Source organism: Onychomys torridus, chromosome 18 (assembly GCF_903995425.1).
Source record: "Onychomys torridus chromosome 18, mOncTor1.1, whole genome shotgun sequence".
NCBI lineage: Eukaryota > Metazoa > Chordata > Mammalia > Rodentia > Cricetidae > Onychomys > Onychomys torridus.
Genome location: NC_050460.1, coordinates 45,079,712 through 45,094,430, shown reverse-complemented (window position 1 = coordinate 45,094,430; position 14,719 = coordinate 45,079,712). Strand labels below are relative to the sequence as shown.

The following is a 14,719-nucleotide window of genomic DNA, read 5'->3' as shown; positions in this document are numbered from 1 at the left end:
AATATACAAAAGAGCTTTATAAACAGATGTATCCCCACTCCCAGTACACTTCAAGTCACAAAGTACATGTTCATTTTTAAAGTAAAGATTATACAAATGAAACTAATTCATCCAATTTTTACCAAGATATGAAAAAAACTTTATGTGGAAAAAAATGCAGAAATAACCTTAGCAGCTTATATTTAAAGTCTTATAACTCACATCAGCTCTACAAAGCCCCACCTCTACAGACAGACAGACAGACGGTCACCGCCGCTACTCCATTTGTCATGCTCACAACAAAAGAGAAAAAGTGCTCTAAACACAATGATCAGGATTCTTATATTCTAAACAACTTTCTTTAAAATGTAATGATCAAGGCGAGGTCTCTATTTACACTTAGGAGTATGACACACTAAACTCACTGTACATGGAAGAACTTGTATATTGACATAGTATCTTGGAAACATTGCTTCAGCTATACTCTTGGTCCACTTAAATTTTCTAGTACACATCAAGTGATTTAAAACAAACATCTACAATGCTACTCTCCTTTAAGAGCAAAGATATTTAATTTTCATTATTACTGCCTTTGAGAAATACAGTGTTTTTTGTTTTGTTTTAAACTCATGAAAATCAAAATACCTGGTAAAAGCATTTGAACAAAACCTGATTAAGTCTCTCCTTTTGAAGACAACACTAATTGTATTAGAAATGAAGAGAGCTGAGGATGTAGCTCAGTGGTAGGTATACCACTTGACTGGCATGTACAAGGTCCTAGATTCAATCCTCAAAGAGAGGGAAATAAAAATAAAAACTTTTCGAATCAATAAGGAAAAGGTGTCCTTTTATCAACTGGAGCAGAACTCTGAGAAGAAACATAACAAGAACATACTTTGTTGCTAGCTTTGTTTCCCAGAACTTAAATATTCAATTCTCAATCCACTGCAATTAAACCAAGTCTGCTGACTTTAATAACACTACACAAGGTCAGATTCTGGAGATGTAGTTCAGAGGTAGAGCACTTATCTAGCAAGACAGGCGAGAGAGACCCTGAGTTTACTCCCCAGCACAAGGAAAAGAAAGGATGGAGAGTCGGGAGACAACAAGCAGGGTTTGAGGGCTGGGGTGCAGGCCATCGGTGAGGTGCAGGCCATGGGTGGGGTGCAGGCCATGGGTAGTGCGCAATTAGCATGCGTGAGTTTGATCCCAGCACCTCGCTAAAAAAGAAAAGGGCCAGGGATGTAGCTCAGTGGAATGGTGCTTGCCTTGCACATGCAAGGCCCTGGGCTCAACTCCCCTAGCACTGAGGAAAAAAATACAATCATAATTACAGGCTGGGGATGTAGCATAGAGGGGACAACATGTGCCTGGCATGCAAAGGGCCCTAGATTTGATTCCTGTCCTGCCCCGCCTCGATAACCACAATTACAATGAAAAGTTTGGAATAGTGTGGTGAACTAATGACAACCTCTTGAAGTCTAATATGAACCTTCCTGTCTTTCCAAATGGTACTTTAAAATAACCAACAGTTACCACCATCAGCGCAAGATGGTTTTGCAGGGTTCTAAGGTATAATGTTTGACATTAAAAAGTATGTTCGAGCAGACATGGTGGTACATGCCAGAGATCTCAGTACTTGGGAGGCAGAGGCAGGAGGATTGCCTCAAGTCTAGGCCAGCCTGGTCTCCACAGGGAGTTCCAAGCCAGCCAGGGTTACATATCTAGATCCCATCAAGAAGAAAACAAAACATTATGCTAAGCACTTTGGACCTATGATTTAAAATCCAACAGAAATCAAGTATTAAAGCCCCAGTGGTTCCTGTGACAGGGCAAACGTCCCTTCAAGTAATGTCTCCCTCAGAATTAAAGTAACATTTATATATATATGTATGTCCCTCTGAGAATTCGCTGAGGAAAACCATCACAAATCATAATTGTTCTTTTAGTTAAGGTGAAAAAATTGCTTCATAAGTTCATAGGTTGTGAAAGCCACAGCCTGAGAGGGAATACAGCGGATGTAGTTCAGAGACAAGCCACGGTACAGTCCTTTCCGAATCCCATGGTGTCCATAGACATACTTCATGGTCTCCCGCATGGTACTGAAAGACAGTGGGAAAATGATGGACAAGACATCCTCAGAACCCAGGGGAGCTTTGGTGACTGTTGATTGGCTGGTTTCTTCGGACAGAACCTTGGTCTATAGCTTGGGCTGGCTTTGAACTGTAATCTCCTGCCACCCACATGCTGGGGAAAGTGGACTGTACCACCAGGCCCAGCACGCAGTAGCATTTTTTTATGTTTTTTGTTTTTTTCCAGACAGGGTTTCTCTCTGTAGCTCTGGCTGTCCTGGAACTCACTCTGTAGCCCACGCTGGCCTTGAATGCACAGAGATCCTCCGGAGTGCTGGGATTAAAGGCGTGCCACACCACCACAAGGCCCATGGTAGCATTTTTCAAAGAGGCTTAGCTGGCTGTGGTTGCTCAAACCTGTAACCCTAGCACTTCAAAACTAAAACAGGAGTTTCAGGCCACGTGAGCTACAGCGAGGGTCTCTGTCTTCTCAAAGAAAGCAATACGTACTGACATATATAAACACACACATACAGACAAATGAGTCCAGGTGGTATGCGCCTATAAGCTTTAGCACTTGGGAGATGGAGCAGGAGGACCAGCAGTTCGAAGCTGGCCTTTGCTAAATCCAAAGATCACAAGTTCTAGGTCAGGCATGTTGCATACAAAGTTGGAAGCCAATCAGGGCTACTTGAGATCCTGTCTTTAAAAAATAGAAGTTAGCTGGGCGGTGGTGGAACACTTCTTTTATCCCAACACTAGGGAGGCAGAGGCAGGTCTCTCTGAGTTGGAGGCCAGCCTAATCTACAAAGCTAGTTCCAGTATGGCCAAGGCTACACAAAGAAATCCTGTCTCGAAACAACAACAACAAAAAGAAATGTCTAAAAGAAAACATTACATTTCTAAGGAATACGAACAGTTAGATGTCAGAACACTTACAGGCACTTTTCAAACTCTGGCAGGACTGTCCCCAACTGCATTCTCCGACGGGTCACATCAAATGGGTAGCTAGAGAAACAAGAATTAAAGAATTAAAAATCACCTCTAGTTTCCTATTTGACAACCATTACAGCCAAAATTCTATAGCCACTGGGCATTCCTGTTTTTGAATATTTGTTTACACTGCATGAAGGTGTGTCTAGGTTTTGCCTCACCTGCCTAAGGTACCTTGGGATTAGTTTAATAAAGAGCTGAATGGCCAATAGCTGGGCAGGAGAGGACAGGCAGAACTTCCAGGCAGAGAGAAGTACTAACTCGGGGTTAGAATCTGCTGCTGCAGGAGGCACCAGACAGACACAGAGGGATATGGACATACAGAACGGAGGAGAGGTAAAGAGCCACATGACAGAACACAGTTTAATAGAACAGGTTAATTTGAGTTATAAGAGCTACTTGGGAATAAGCCTAAGCTAAAGCCAAGATTTCATAATTAATAATGTTTCTGTGTCATTATGTGGGGGCTGGCAGTCCAAAGAAAGTCTGACAAGAAAAACAACCCAGCACTGGGCAAGTGGAGGCAGGAGGGTTTGAAGTTCAAGGCCATCCTCAGCTAAATAACAAGTTTGAGACCAGTTTTGATTACAAGAGACCCTGTCTCAGGGGTAGAGGGTGGGAGGGGAAATGGAGAGAAAGAGAAGACAGGTTAAGATGTGAGTCAACTGTAAGGAAGGGGCGGGGTGATGGGGATGACAGAGCCAAAGAGACATCTAGAATGTAAGGAGATAGTCTGAGTCCACAGCAGAACTGCGGTCCACAGACAGACTTCTACTGCTAAGCAGACACCTCTGTCCTTTGTCCTTTGCAGCATAACACCAGCTTCCATCTGAATCTGCCATCGGCTTTCCCAGGGCACGTCTGGGTCCTGAGCATCCCTATCCAGCTGACTCTGGCTTGGCTTCTCCCACCCAGGACTCCTGCTGAGTCTGGTGACAGCACTCACTTTCTGCTGCTTTCCTGGTGCTCCAGACACGTCATCGCAAAGGCTTTCTGACTTTCTTTCCCTGAAAAGTCCCTGTTGCTCATTTTCCAGTCACTTTTATCTCACTCTGCTTGATCTCTCTTGGTCTAGAGAAATTATGTGAAACTGCCTTTCCAATTTTGACATAGTAATGCATAATGCATTTCTCTCTCTCTCTCTCTCTCTCTCTCTCTCTCTCTCTCTTTCTCTCTCTCTCTTTCTCTCTCTCTCTCTAAATGGCTCAAACTTCAGAAACTTCTTGTGGGCAAATTGATGAGAACAAATGAATCATCATATTCAAGTGATTCTCTTGCTTTTTTTTCAAATGGATCCATAGGAAACTGGGAGGATCTAGGTGAATACAATCAACTATTAGCATGTAATTATCTGTAATATACTTATGACGAAGGCATAGCTGGAAAAGTGCTAAATTAATACTTATCAAAATCAAGCAGCGTTTTGTCAGGGAGAGAGGATAAAGTGATGAGCAGCGTTAGAGGAGACACAGAGAGAAGACTTGACGGACAGCTGAAGCTGAATCACTTACGATATTGTCTGTGCTAGTGCTCCGGCAACACCGCCACAGAGTAAGTTCACATGAGTTCTCAAAACCAAGACATTGGGGTTGTCAGAGGAAGGTCGGCCAAGCAGGGTGGGAGCGTAGGTAAGCCCAACGCTCTTCAAGGTACCAAAGGTGAAAAAGGAAACACCTGAAAAGCAAATCATGAACTCACCAAAACACGGACTGAGAAAAAGAGCTTCCTTACATGAAAATGAGTCAGTCGAAGGCACAAAGTATGCATTTCCCAGTCTAGAATAATCGCCTTCATATAAGATATTTAATATCTACAAATACTAATGCAAAGATACTACCGCTTACCAAAAATGACAGCATTGGTTTTCACACACTAACATGCTGTGCATTTATGGGGCAGTAGTGAACACAATTTCATATCATAGAGAAGTAGAATTAAGCAGTATTCCAAGGTAGCTTAAGAAAACGTTTGCAACTCTCACGAGTCATCAATCCATCAGTCCCCGGGCTCGGTCGCAGTGAGCACGCGCGCCCCTTTTCATTTCCGAGCGAGCCCAGAGGGTTTCCGCTGCAAAGGGGGACAGTGACTAGGCCTGCCGATCCAGGTTTCTGGAGCCCATCTGGTGGTGGAGGGCCAACACCAACACCCCGCCGCACCCCACTCCCCGCACACGGCTGGAGAGATGAGTTTGGCCTACATGGGGGGGTGTTAAAGCATCTGCTGGGGTTGGGGACTTAGCTCAGTGGTAGAGCGCTTGTGCAAGGCCCTGGGTTCGATCCTCAGCTCAAGAGAAAAAAGAAAAGAGTATCTGCTGCTCTTGCAGAGGACTTGGGTTGAGCTTCCACTCCCACACCTGGATGCTTCCCAGAGGATCTGATGCCCTCCCTGGCCTCCAAAGTGCATCATATGCACAAAGTGCACATACATACTCACAGGCGCACAACACACCACAACAACACACACACACAACACACGCAAAATAAATCTTTTAAAAGATAAATCTAGCTGGGCGGTGGTGCGCAGCTTTAATCCGCAGCACTCGGGAGGCAGAGGGCAGGCGGATCTCTGTGAGTTCGAGGCCCGCCTGGGCTACAGAGCGAAGATCCAGGACAGGCTCCAAAACTACACGGAAAAAAAAACGTCTCGAGGAAAAAAAAGCCATTTTATTTTTAACGTTCTTGCCACCACGATTCTGAGCATGTGTGGCGCATGCCTGTATGTGTTGTGGGGAGTGGGGGGAGCCAGGGGTTCGACACTGGGTGCCTCCTAATGGCTTCTTCATTTTAATTTTATGGGACGGGTCTATGACTAAACCTGGCTGTTATGTGGAGCTAGGAATCTGAAAGTAGGTTACATAGCTGTTTGTCGCCTGAACCATCTCCCCGCCCTAGTCTTTCTGATATTTCAGTATTTAACATTTCCCTTCCAATAATGCAGACATTTAAAGCTGGGCGGTGAGGCAAACGCCCTTTAACTTGTGAGTTTTGAGGGCAACCGGTCTCACACAATGAGTTCTAGGACAGCCAGGGCTACACTTGAGAAACCCTGTCTCAAGAAACCAAAATAAACATTGGGGATTTGCTCAGTGGTAGAATGCTTGCCTAGCAAGCACAAGGCCCTGGGTTCGATCCTCAGCTCAAAAAGAAAAGAAAAGAAACACAAAATAATAATTGATGATGATGAATGAATATGTTTTTGAAAAATAATAATAATATAATGCAAATATTTAGAAAGAAAGGTATTGGCCTGATGCAGTGGCATATACTTTTTTTTTTTTTTTGCCAGAGCTGAGGACCGAACCCGGCCTTGCACTTGCTAGGCAAGCGCTCTAACCACTGAGCTAAATCCCCAACCCCAGCAGTGGCACATACTTTGCAACCCCAAGCCAGAGAGGCTGAGGCAGGAAAGATTTTAGAGTTTCAGGCCGCTTGGGTTACATAAAGAGCCTGTTTTCAAAAAAGAAAGAGAGAGAGAGGAGAGAGAGAGAGAGAGAGAGAGAGAAAGGAAGGAAGAAGGAAAGAAGGAAGAAAGAAAGAGAGAAGAGAGGAAGAGAGAGAGAGAGAAAGGAAGGAAGAAGGAAAGAGGAAGAAAAGAAAGAAGAGAGAGAGTAGAAGAGAGGAGAGAGAAAATAAGGACTGGAGAGATGGCCCATAGTTAAGAACACTGGTTGCTCTTCCAGGGGGCTCCACATTCATACTCAGCACCCACATGCCAGCCTGACAAGAACCTATAATCCAGTTCCAGGGGATCCAATGTCTTGCTTCTGACCTCCTTGGGTATGGTCAGGCATGTCTGTGGGGCACAGACATACATGCCAGCAAAACACTCATACACACAAATAATATTAAATAAACAATACAATATAATAGAGCTGGCTGGGGACCAGTTCAGTGGTAACGTGTGTACCTAGCATGTGCAAAGCCTTCAGGTCGATCTCAGGTTCCACAGATGATAAATAATAAAAAGAAAACAAAACTCAAAACAAGGATAAAAAATTACTTTAAATATCTTATGAAATTCTATAACAGACATAGAATGCAATTTCTTTATTTTAAAATATTTTCAGTTATCTTTTATTGATAATATAACTGAGATATTTATTTTATAGTTTAAAATTACCTTAAGATTAAATGAAGATAATTAGCTACAGTGTGGTCCAGAAATTGAAAATAATACAAAGAGCTTTATAAACAGATGTATCCCCACTCCAGTACACTTCAAAGTCACAAGTACATGTTCATTTTTAAAGTAAAGATTATACAAATGAAACTAATTCATCCAATTTTTACCAGATATGAAAAAAACTTTATGTGGAAAAAAATGCAGAATAACCTGTAGCAGCTTATATTTAAAGTCTTAACTCCCATCAAGCTCTACAAAGCCCCACCTCTACAGACAGACGACCAGACGGTCACCGCCGCTACTCCATTTGTCAGCTCACAACAAAAGAGAAAAAGTGCTCTAAACACAATGATCAGGATTCTTATAATTCTAAACAACTTTTCTTTAAAAATGTAAATGATCAAGGCGGGTCTCTATTTACACTTAGGAGTATGACACACTAAAACTCACTGTAACATGGAAGAGACTTGTATATTGACATAGTATCTTGGAAATCATTGCTTCAGCTATACTCTTGGTCCACTTAAATTTTCTAGTACACATCAAGTGATTTAAAACAAAACATCTACAATGCTACTCTCCTTTAAGAGCAAAGATATTTAATTTTCAATTATTACTGCCTTTGAGAAATACAGTGTTTTTTGTTTTGGTTTTAAACTCATGAAAATCAAAATACCTGGTAAAAGCATTTGAACAAAACCTGATTAAGTCTCCCTTTTGAAGAACAACACTCATTGTATTAAGACATGAAGAGAGCTGAGGATGTAGCTCATGGTAGGTATACCCACTTGACTGGCATGTACAAGGTCCTAGATTCAATCCTCAAACGAGAGGGAAATAAAATAAAACTTTTCGAATCAATAAGAAAGGTGTCCTTTTATCACTGGAGCAGAAACTCTGAGAAGAAACATAACAAGAACATACTTTGTTGCTAGCTTTGTTTCCCAGAACTTAAATATTCAATTCTCAATCCACTGCAATTAAACCAAGTCTGCTGACTTTAATAACACTACACAAGGTCAGATTCTGGAGATGTAGTTCAGAGGTAGAGCACTTATCTAGCAAGACAGGCGAGAGAGACCCTGAGTTTACTCCCCAGCCAAGGAAAAGAAAGGATGGAAGAGTCGGAGGACAACAAGCAGGGTTTGAGGGGCTGGGGTGCAGGCCCATCGTGAGGTGCGGCCATGGGTGGGGTGCAGGCCATGGGTAGTGCGCAATTAGCAATGCGTGAGTTTGAATCAGCACCTCGCTAAAAAGAAAGGCCAGGGATTAGCTCAAGTGGAATGGTGCTTGCCTTGCACATGCAAGGCCCTGGGCTCAACTCCCTAGCAACTGAGGAAAAAAATACAATCATAATTACAGGCTGGGATGTAGCCATAGGGGGGACAACATGTGCCTGGCATGCAAAGGGCCCTAGATTTGATTTCCTGTCCTGCCCCGCCTCGATAACCACAATTACAAATGAAGTTTGGAATTAGAGTGTGGTGAAGCTAATGACAACCTCTTGAAGTCTAATATGAAACCTTCCGTCTTTCAATGGTACTTTAAAATAACGCAACAGTTACCACCATCAGCGCATGATGGTTTTGCAGGGTTCTAGGTATACTGTTTCGACATTAAAAGTATGTTCGAGCTAGACGATGGTGGTATCATGCCAGAGATCTCAGTACTTGGGAGGCGAGGCAGGAGGATTGCCTCAAGTCTAGGCCGCCTGGTCTCCACAGGGATTTCCAAGCCAGCCAGGGTTACATATCTAGATCCCATCAAGAAGAAAACAAACATTATGCTAAGCACTTTGGACCTATGATTTAAAATCCAACAGAAATCAAGTATTAAAGCCCCAGTGGTTCCTGTGAAACAGGGCAAACGTCCCTTCAAGTATGTCTCCCTCAGAATATAAAGTACATTTATATATATATGTTGTCCCTCTGAGAATTCGCTGAGGAACCATCACAAATCATAATTGTTCTTTTAGTTAAGGTGAAAAAATTGCTTCATAAGTTCATAGGTTGTGAAGCCAACAGCCTGAGAGGGAATACAGCGGATGTGTGTTCAGAGACAAGCCACGGTAAAGTCCTTTCGAATCCCATGGTGTCCAGGATAACATAACTTCATGGTCTCCCGCATGGTACTGAAAGACAGTGGGAAAATGATGGACCAAGACACCTCAGAACCCAGGGGAGCTTTGGTGACTGTTGATTGGCTGGTTTCTTCAGGACAGAACCTTGGTCTATAGCTTGGGCTGGCTTTGAACTGTAATCTCCTGCCACCCACATGCTGGGGAAAGTGGACTGTACCACCGGCGCACGCCAGTAGCATTTTTTTATGTTTTTTGTTTTTTCCAGACAGGGTTTCTCTCTGTAGCTCTGGCTGTCCTGGAACTCACTCTGTAGCCCACGCTGGCCTTGAATGCACAGAGATCCTCCGGAGTGCTGGGATTAAGGCGTGCCACACCACCACCAAGGCCCATGGTAGCATTTTTCAAGAGGTTTAGCTGGCTATGGTTTGTCAAAACCTTGTAACACACTAACACTTCCAAAACTCAAACATTTGTCCTCTATATGTGGCTACATATATTGTGATTGGATCGAGTGAGGATCGAACTCAGGGCTTTGCACTTGCTAGGCAAGCGCTCTACCACTGAGCTAAATCCCCAACCCGTGATTGGCATTTTTAACTAGTAGACAGTAATGGTTATGAGTCTGGGGCAGGGCTGTTTGCAGGGCAGATATGGTCAGTCTTCACAAATGGGAGAGTACCCAACAGCTTGGCCAACTCTCACAACTACGTGGACTGGACATCCGTCACCCACATGGCTGTCTGTTGTTTTTCTTTCTCTTGGGGCTCTGGGGCCCAATCCTGCCTCTTACCACACAAGCCTTATCTACAAAATGTGCCCCTGTATAAACATCATCAACAGAACTAACACTTAGAAGTGGTCAAGGCCATCCTGGGCTGGGCTACACATCTCAATTCAAGGCTAGCCTGGGCTACCCTAAAACCCAGAACCTGGAAAATATCGGGACAGGTTTCTACTACCGCTGAAAGCCTACACAAAGTACAACGTTGAACACTTTTCCAAATAACTGATATGCTGGGCAGGACACGGTTCAGTGGCATAGGACCTGTTTGCCAGCCTGTGCCTCATCCCCATTACTGCTTGAAAGAAAGAGGGGCGTTTGGAGAGAGAGAGCAGTATTGGGGTTCACTGCAATTCCTGCTGGGAGCTGACAATCATCCTAATCTTTACAGCATCAGAAGGCTTAGGCCTACTGCATACCAGGTGTTGGTTCCTCCAGCGCCACTAAAGAAAGCTAGTCCAACATACTACAGATGCAGGAAGAGGCCCTAGCCTCCCTCTCCTTGTAAAGGAAGCAAACTCCCCCTCGGCTTCCCAGGAAAGGGTCTCTGTTTATGCCAAGGCTGGTCTCAACTCTGGGTCTCAAGCACTCCAAGGCCCCCTGAGTAGCTGGAGTCATTAACAGCAGCTTCTGAGCCAACCATCACATCCCAGTAGAAAGCTGGGCTACTACCCGCCAGAGGAGCTCACTTCTGTACAATAACTCAGGAGTTTCTTATGTGTATTTAGATTGACCGGATCAGCTTCACAATACTGAAACTATGCAAACTACTCTTTAAAGTGACACCCCTTTTCTTCTTACATCTTCCTGGTCCAGTTTCCATAACCCTAACAAGTCACCTACACTCTCTGGTTAAAACATCAAATGCTACCGGGCATGCTGGATAACACCTTTGATCCCAGCCTCTGGAGGTAGAGGCAAGAGTATCTCTGTGCATTCAAGACCAGACTGGTCTACAAAACAAATTCCGGGACCTCCCAGACAATGTAGAGAGTGGTGGCTCAAGCCTTTAATCCCAGCACTGGGGAGGCAGAGGCAGGTGGATCTCTGTGGGATCTAGGCCAGCCTGGGGTAAAGAGTGGGTTTTAAAAGGACAACTAGGCCTTTTGCACAGAGAAACCCTGCCTCGAAAAATCTAAAAATAAATAAATAAATAAATGCCTTCCTCCTTCCCCTACCAATCACTCCAGCTGGCTGCACAACCCATTGTTTTGGAAATGTATCACTGAACACCCCTAATTAGCCTCACACCAAGGGTTTCCTGAGGTAGGCGGTGACGCCTACAGGAGCTCCTAAAAGTTACACTGGGCTGGAGAGACGGCTCAGTGGTTAGGAACACATATTGTTTTGCAGAAAGGACCTGAGTTCAAATCCCAGAACCCGCATCGGACAGCTCACAACGGCCTCTAACTCCAGCTCCAGGAGATGCCTCTAAAACCAGACACATGCACACACACACGTAAATTAATAATATGACCGGGCCTGCTTGCAAGACGGGAGTTCGCTCCCGCGGTCCCACGTGCAAGGAAAGAACTCCCACAGGTGCTTCTCCGGCCTCCGCCAGCGGGGTCAACGCACTCAAATGAAAAGAGTAAATAAAATGCAATGTATTTACGACACTGGTGAGCTGTGGTGTGGAAAAGAGCGAGTTCAAGGCCAGCCTGGGCTACACAAGACCAGCTCCAAATTAACATGCAAACCCTTCGGCTAAAACCAGGGAAGGCTGCGCCGGTCCGCCCCGCGTTCAGACCTCGCGCCGCCCGCCCGCCCGCCCGCTCACTCACACTTCCGCCCGCGGCGCGGCCTCCGCTCCGCCGCCCTCCTCCTCCTCCAGCAGCTGCAGCAGGTCCAGCTCGTCCAGCGGCTCCATCCCCGCCAGGACCGCCGGGAGAAGGGGCTACGAGAGGCGGCCCCCGGCGCCTGGACCCCGCGGCGCCCGAGACGCGCCGACGCTGTGCGCCTGCGCAGGAGGGGCCCCGCGCGCCAGCGGCTCCCGCGCTCTCGGTGCCGGGAAGCTCCGCGCAGGACCGGAGCCGCTTTCCCGCCTCCCCGCCCCTGGGGTGCTTGGGGTGGCCTGCCGGGCTCGCGCGCACCGTGTTTTAGGTTTTGGGACAGCGTCTCAAGCGTCCCAGGCCGTCTCCGGCTTTCGAGGGCGGTGATCAGCATGCCCAGCTTAAGAAAACGTTTGCAACTCTCACGAGTCATCAATCCATCATCCCCGGGCTCGGTCGGCAGTGAGCACCGCGCCCCCTTTTCATTTCCGAGCGAGCCAGAGGGTTCCGCTGCAAAGGGGGACAGTGACTAGGCCTGCCGATCCCAGGTTTCTGGAGCCCACATGGTGGTGGGAGGGCCAACACCAACACCCCGCCGCACCCCACTCCCCCCACACGGCTGGAGAGATGAGTTGGCTCAGTGGTTAAAGCATCTGCTGGGGTTGGGGACTTAGCTCAGTGGTAGAGCGCTTGTGCAAGGCCCTGGGTTCGATCCTCAGCTCAAGAAGAAAAAAGAAAAGAGTATCTGCTGCTCTTGCAGAGGACTCGGGTTGAGCTTCCACTCCCACACCTGGATGCTTCCCAGAGGATCTGATGCCCTCCCCTGGCCTCCAAAGGCACACTCATGCACATAGTGCACATACATACTCACAGGCGCACACACACACACACACACACACACACACACACACACGCACGCAAAATAAATCTTTTAAAAAGATAAATCTAGCTTGGCGGTGGTGGCGCACGCCTGTAATCCCAGCACTCGGGAGGCAGAGGCAGGCGGATCTCTGTGAGTTCGAGGCCAGCCTGGGCTACAGAGCAAGATCCAGGACAGGCTCCAAAACTACACGGAGAAAAACCCCGTCTCGAGGAAAAAAAAAAAAAAAGCCATTTTAATTTTAACGTTCTTCCACTCCGATTTCTGAGCATGTGCGCACACATGCCTGTATGGGGGGGGGGGGGGACCAGGGGTTCGACACTGGGTGCCTCCTATGGCTCTTCACTATATTTTATGGGACAGGGTCTATGACTAAACCTGGCTGTTATGTGGAGCTAGGAATCTGAAAGTAGGTTACATAGCTGTTTGTCGCCTGAACCATCTCCCCAGCCCTCTCATTCTGATTATTTCATATTTAACATTTTCCCTTCAATAATGCAGACATTTAAAGCTGGGCGGTGATGGCAAACGCCTTTAACTTTGTGAGTTTGAGGGCACCCTGGTCTACACAATGAGTTCTAGGACAGCCAGGGCTACACTGAGAAACCCTGTCTCAAGAAAACCAAAATAAACATTGGGGATTTAGCTCAGTGGTAGAGCACTTGCCTAGCAAGCACAAGGCCCTGGGTTCGATCCTCAGCTCAAAAAAAAAAAAACCAAAATAAATAATTGATGATGACGATGATATGAACGTTTGAAAAATAATAATAATAATGCAAATATTTAAAAAGAAAGGTATTGGCCTGATGCAGTGGCATATACTTTTTTTTTTTTTTTTTTTTTTTTCCAGAGCTGAGGACCGAACCCAGGGCCTTGCACTTGCTAGGCAAGTGCTCTACCACTGAGCTAAATCCCCAACCCCAGCAGTGGCACATACTTGTAACCCCAGCACAGGAGAGGCTGAGGCAGGAAGATTTTGAGTTTCAGGCCGCTTGGGTTACATAAAGAGACTGTTTCAAAAAAAGAAAGAGAGAGAGAGAGAGGGAGGGAGGAAGGAAGGAAGGAAAGAGAGAGAGAGAGAGAGAGAGAGAGAGAAAGAAAGAGAGAAAGAAAAGAAATAAGGATCTGGAGAGATGGCCCATAGTTAAGAACACTGGTTGCTCTTCCAGGGGGCTCCAGTTCAATACTCAGCACCCACATGCCAGCTGACAAGAACCTATAATCCAGTTCCAGGGGATCCAGTGTCTTGCTTCTGACCTCCTTGGGTATGTCAGGCATGTCTGTGGGGCACAGACATACATGCCAGCAAAACACTCATACACACAAAATAATATTAAATAAAACAATAAATAAATAGAGTTGGCTGGGGACCCAGTTCAGTGGTAAAGTGTTTACCTAGCATGTGCAAAGCCTTCAGGTCGATCTTAGGTTCCACAGAAGATAAATAAATTAAAAAGAAAACAAACATCCAAACAAGGATAAAAAATTACTTTTAATATCTTATGAATTCTATAACATAGAATGCAATTTCTTATTTTAAAAAATATTTTCAGTTCTCTTTTATTGATAATATAACTGAGATATTTATTTTATAGGTTTAAATTACCTTAACATTAAATGAAATAATTAGCTACAGTGTGGTCCAGAAATGAAAATATACAAAAGAGCTTTATAAACAGATGTATCCCCACTCCCAGTACACTTCAAGTCACAAAGTACATGTTCATTTTTAAAGTAAAGTTTATACAAATGAAACTAATTCATCCAATTTTTACCAAGATATGAAAAAAACTTTATGTGGAAAAAAATGCAGAAATAACCTTAGCAGCTTATATTTAAAGTCTTACAACTCACATCAGCTCTACAAAGCCCCACCTCTATAGACAGACAGACAGACGGTCACCGCCGCTACTCCATTTGTCATGCTCACAACAAAAGAGAAAAAGTGCTCTAAACACAATGATCAGGATTCTTATATTCTAAACAACTTTCTTTAAAATGTAATGATCAAGGCGTGGTCTCTATTTACACTTAGGAGTA

The 14,719-nt window shown here is 45.1% G+C and overlaps 1 protein-coding gene across 1 annotated transcript; it reads right to left on the bottom strand.

Moving 5' to 3' along the window:
* Positions 1-1,688: 1,688 nt before the first annotated feature.
* On the bottom strand, positions 1,689-4,749 carry LOC118569675 (graves disease carrier protein-like). Its single transcript, XM_036167805.1, has 3 exons — positions 4,556-4,749; positions 2,991-3,059; positions 1,689-2,081 (listed from the first exon to the last, which is right to left on the bottom strand). The coding sequence occupies exons 1-3, from the start codon at positions 4,732-4,734 to the stop codon at positions 1,925-1,927; spliced, it is 405 nt and encodes a 134-aa protein (XP_036023698.1). The 5' UTR covers positions 4,735-4,749; the 3' UTR covers positions 1,689-1,924.
* Positions 4,750-14,719: the final 9,970 nt, after the last annotated feature.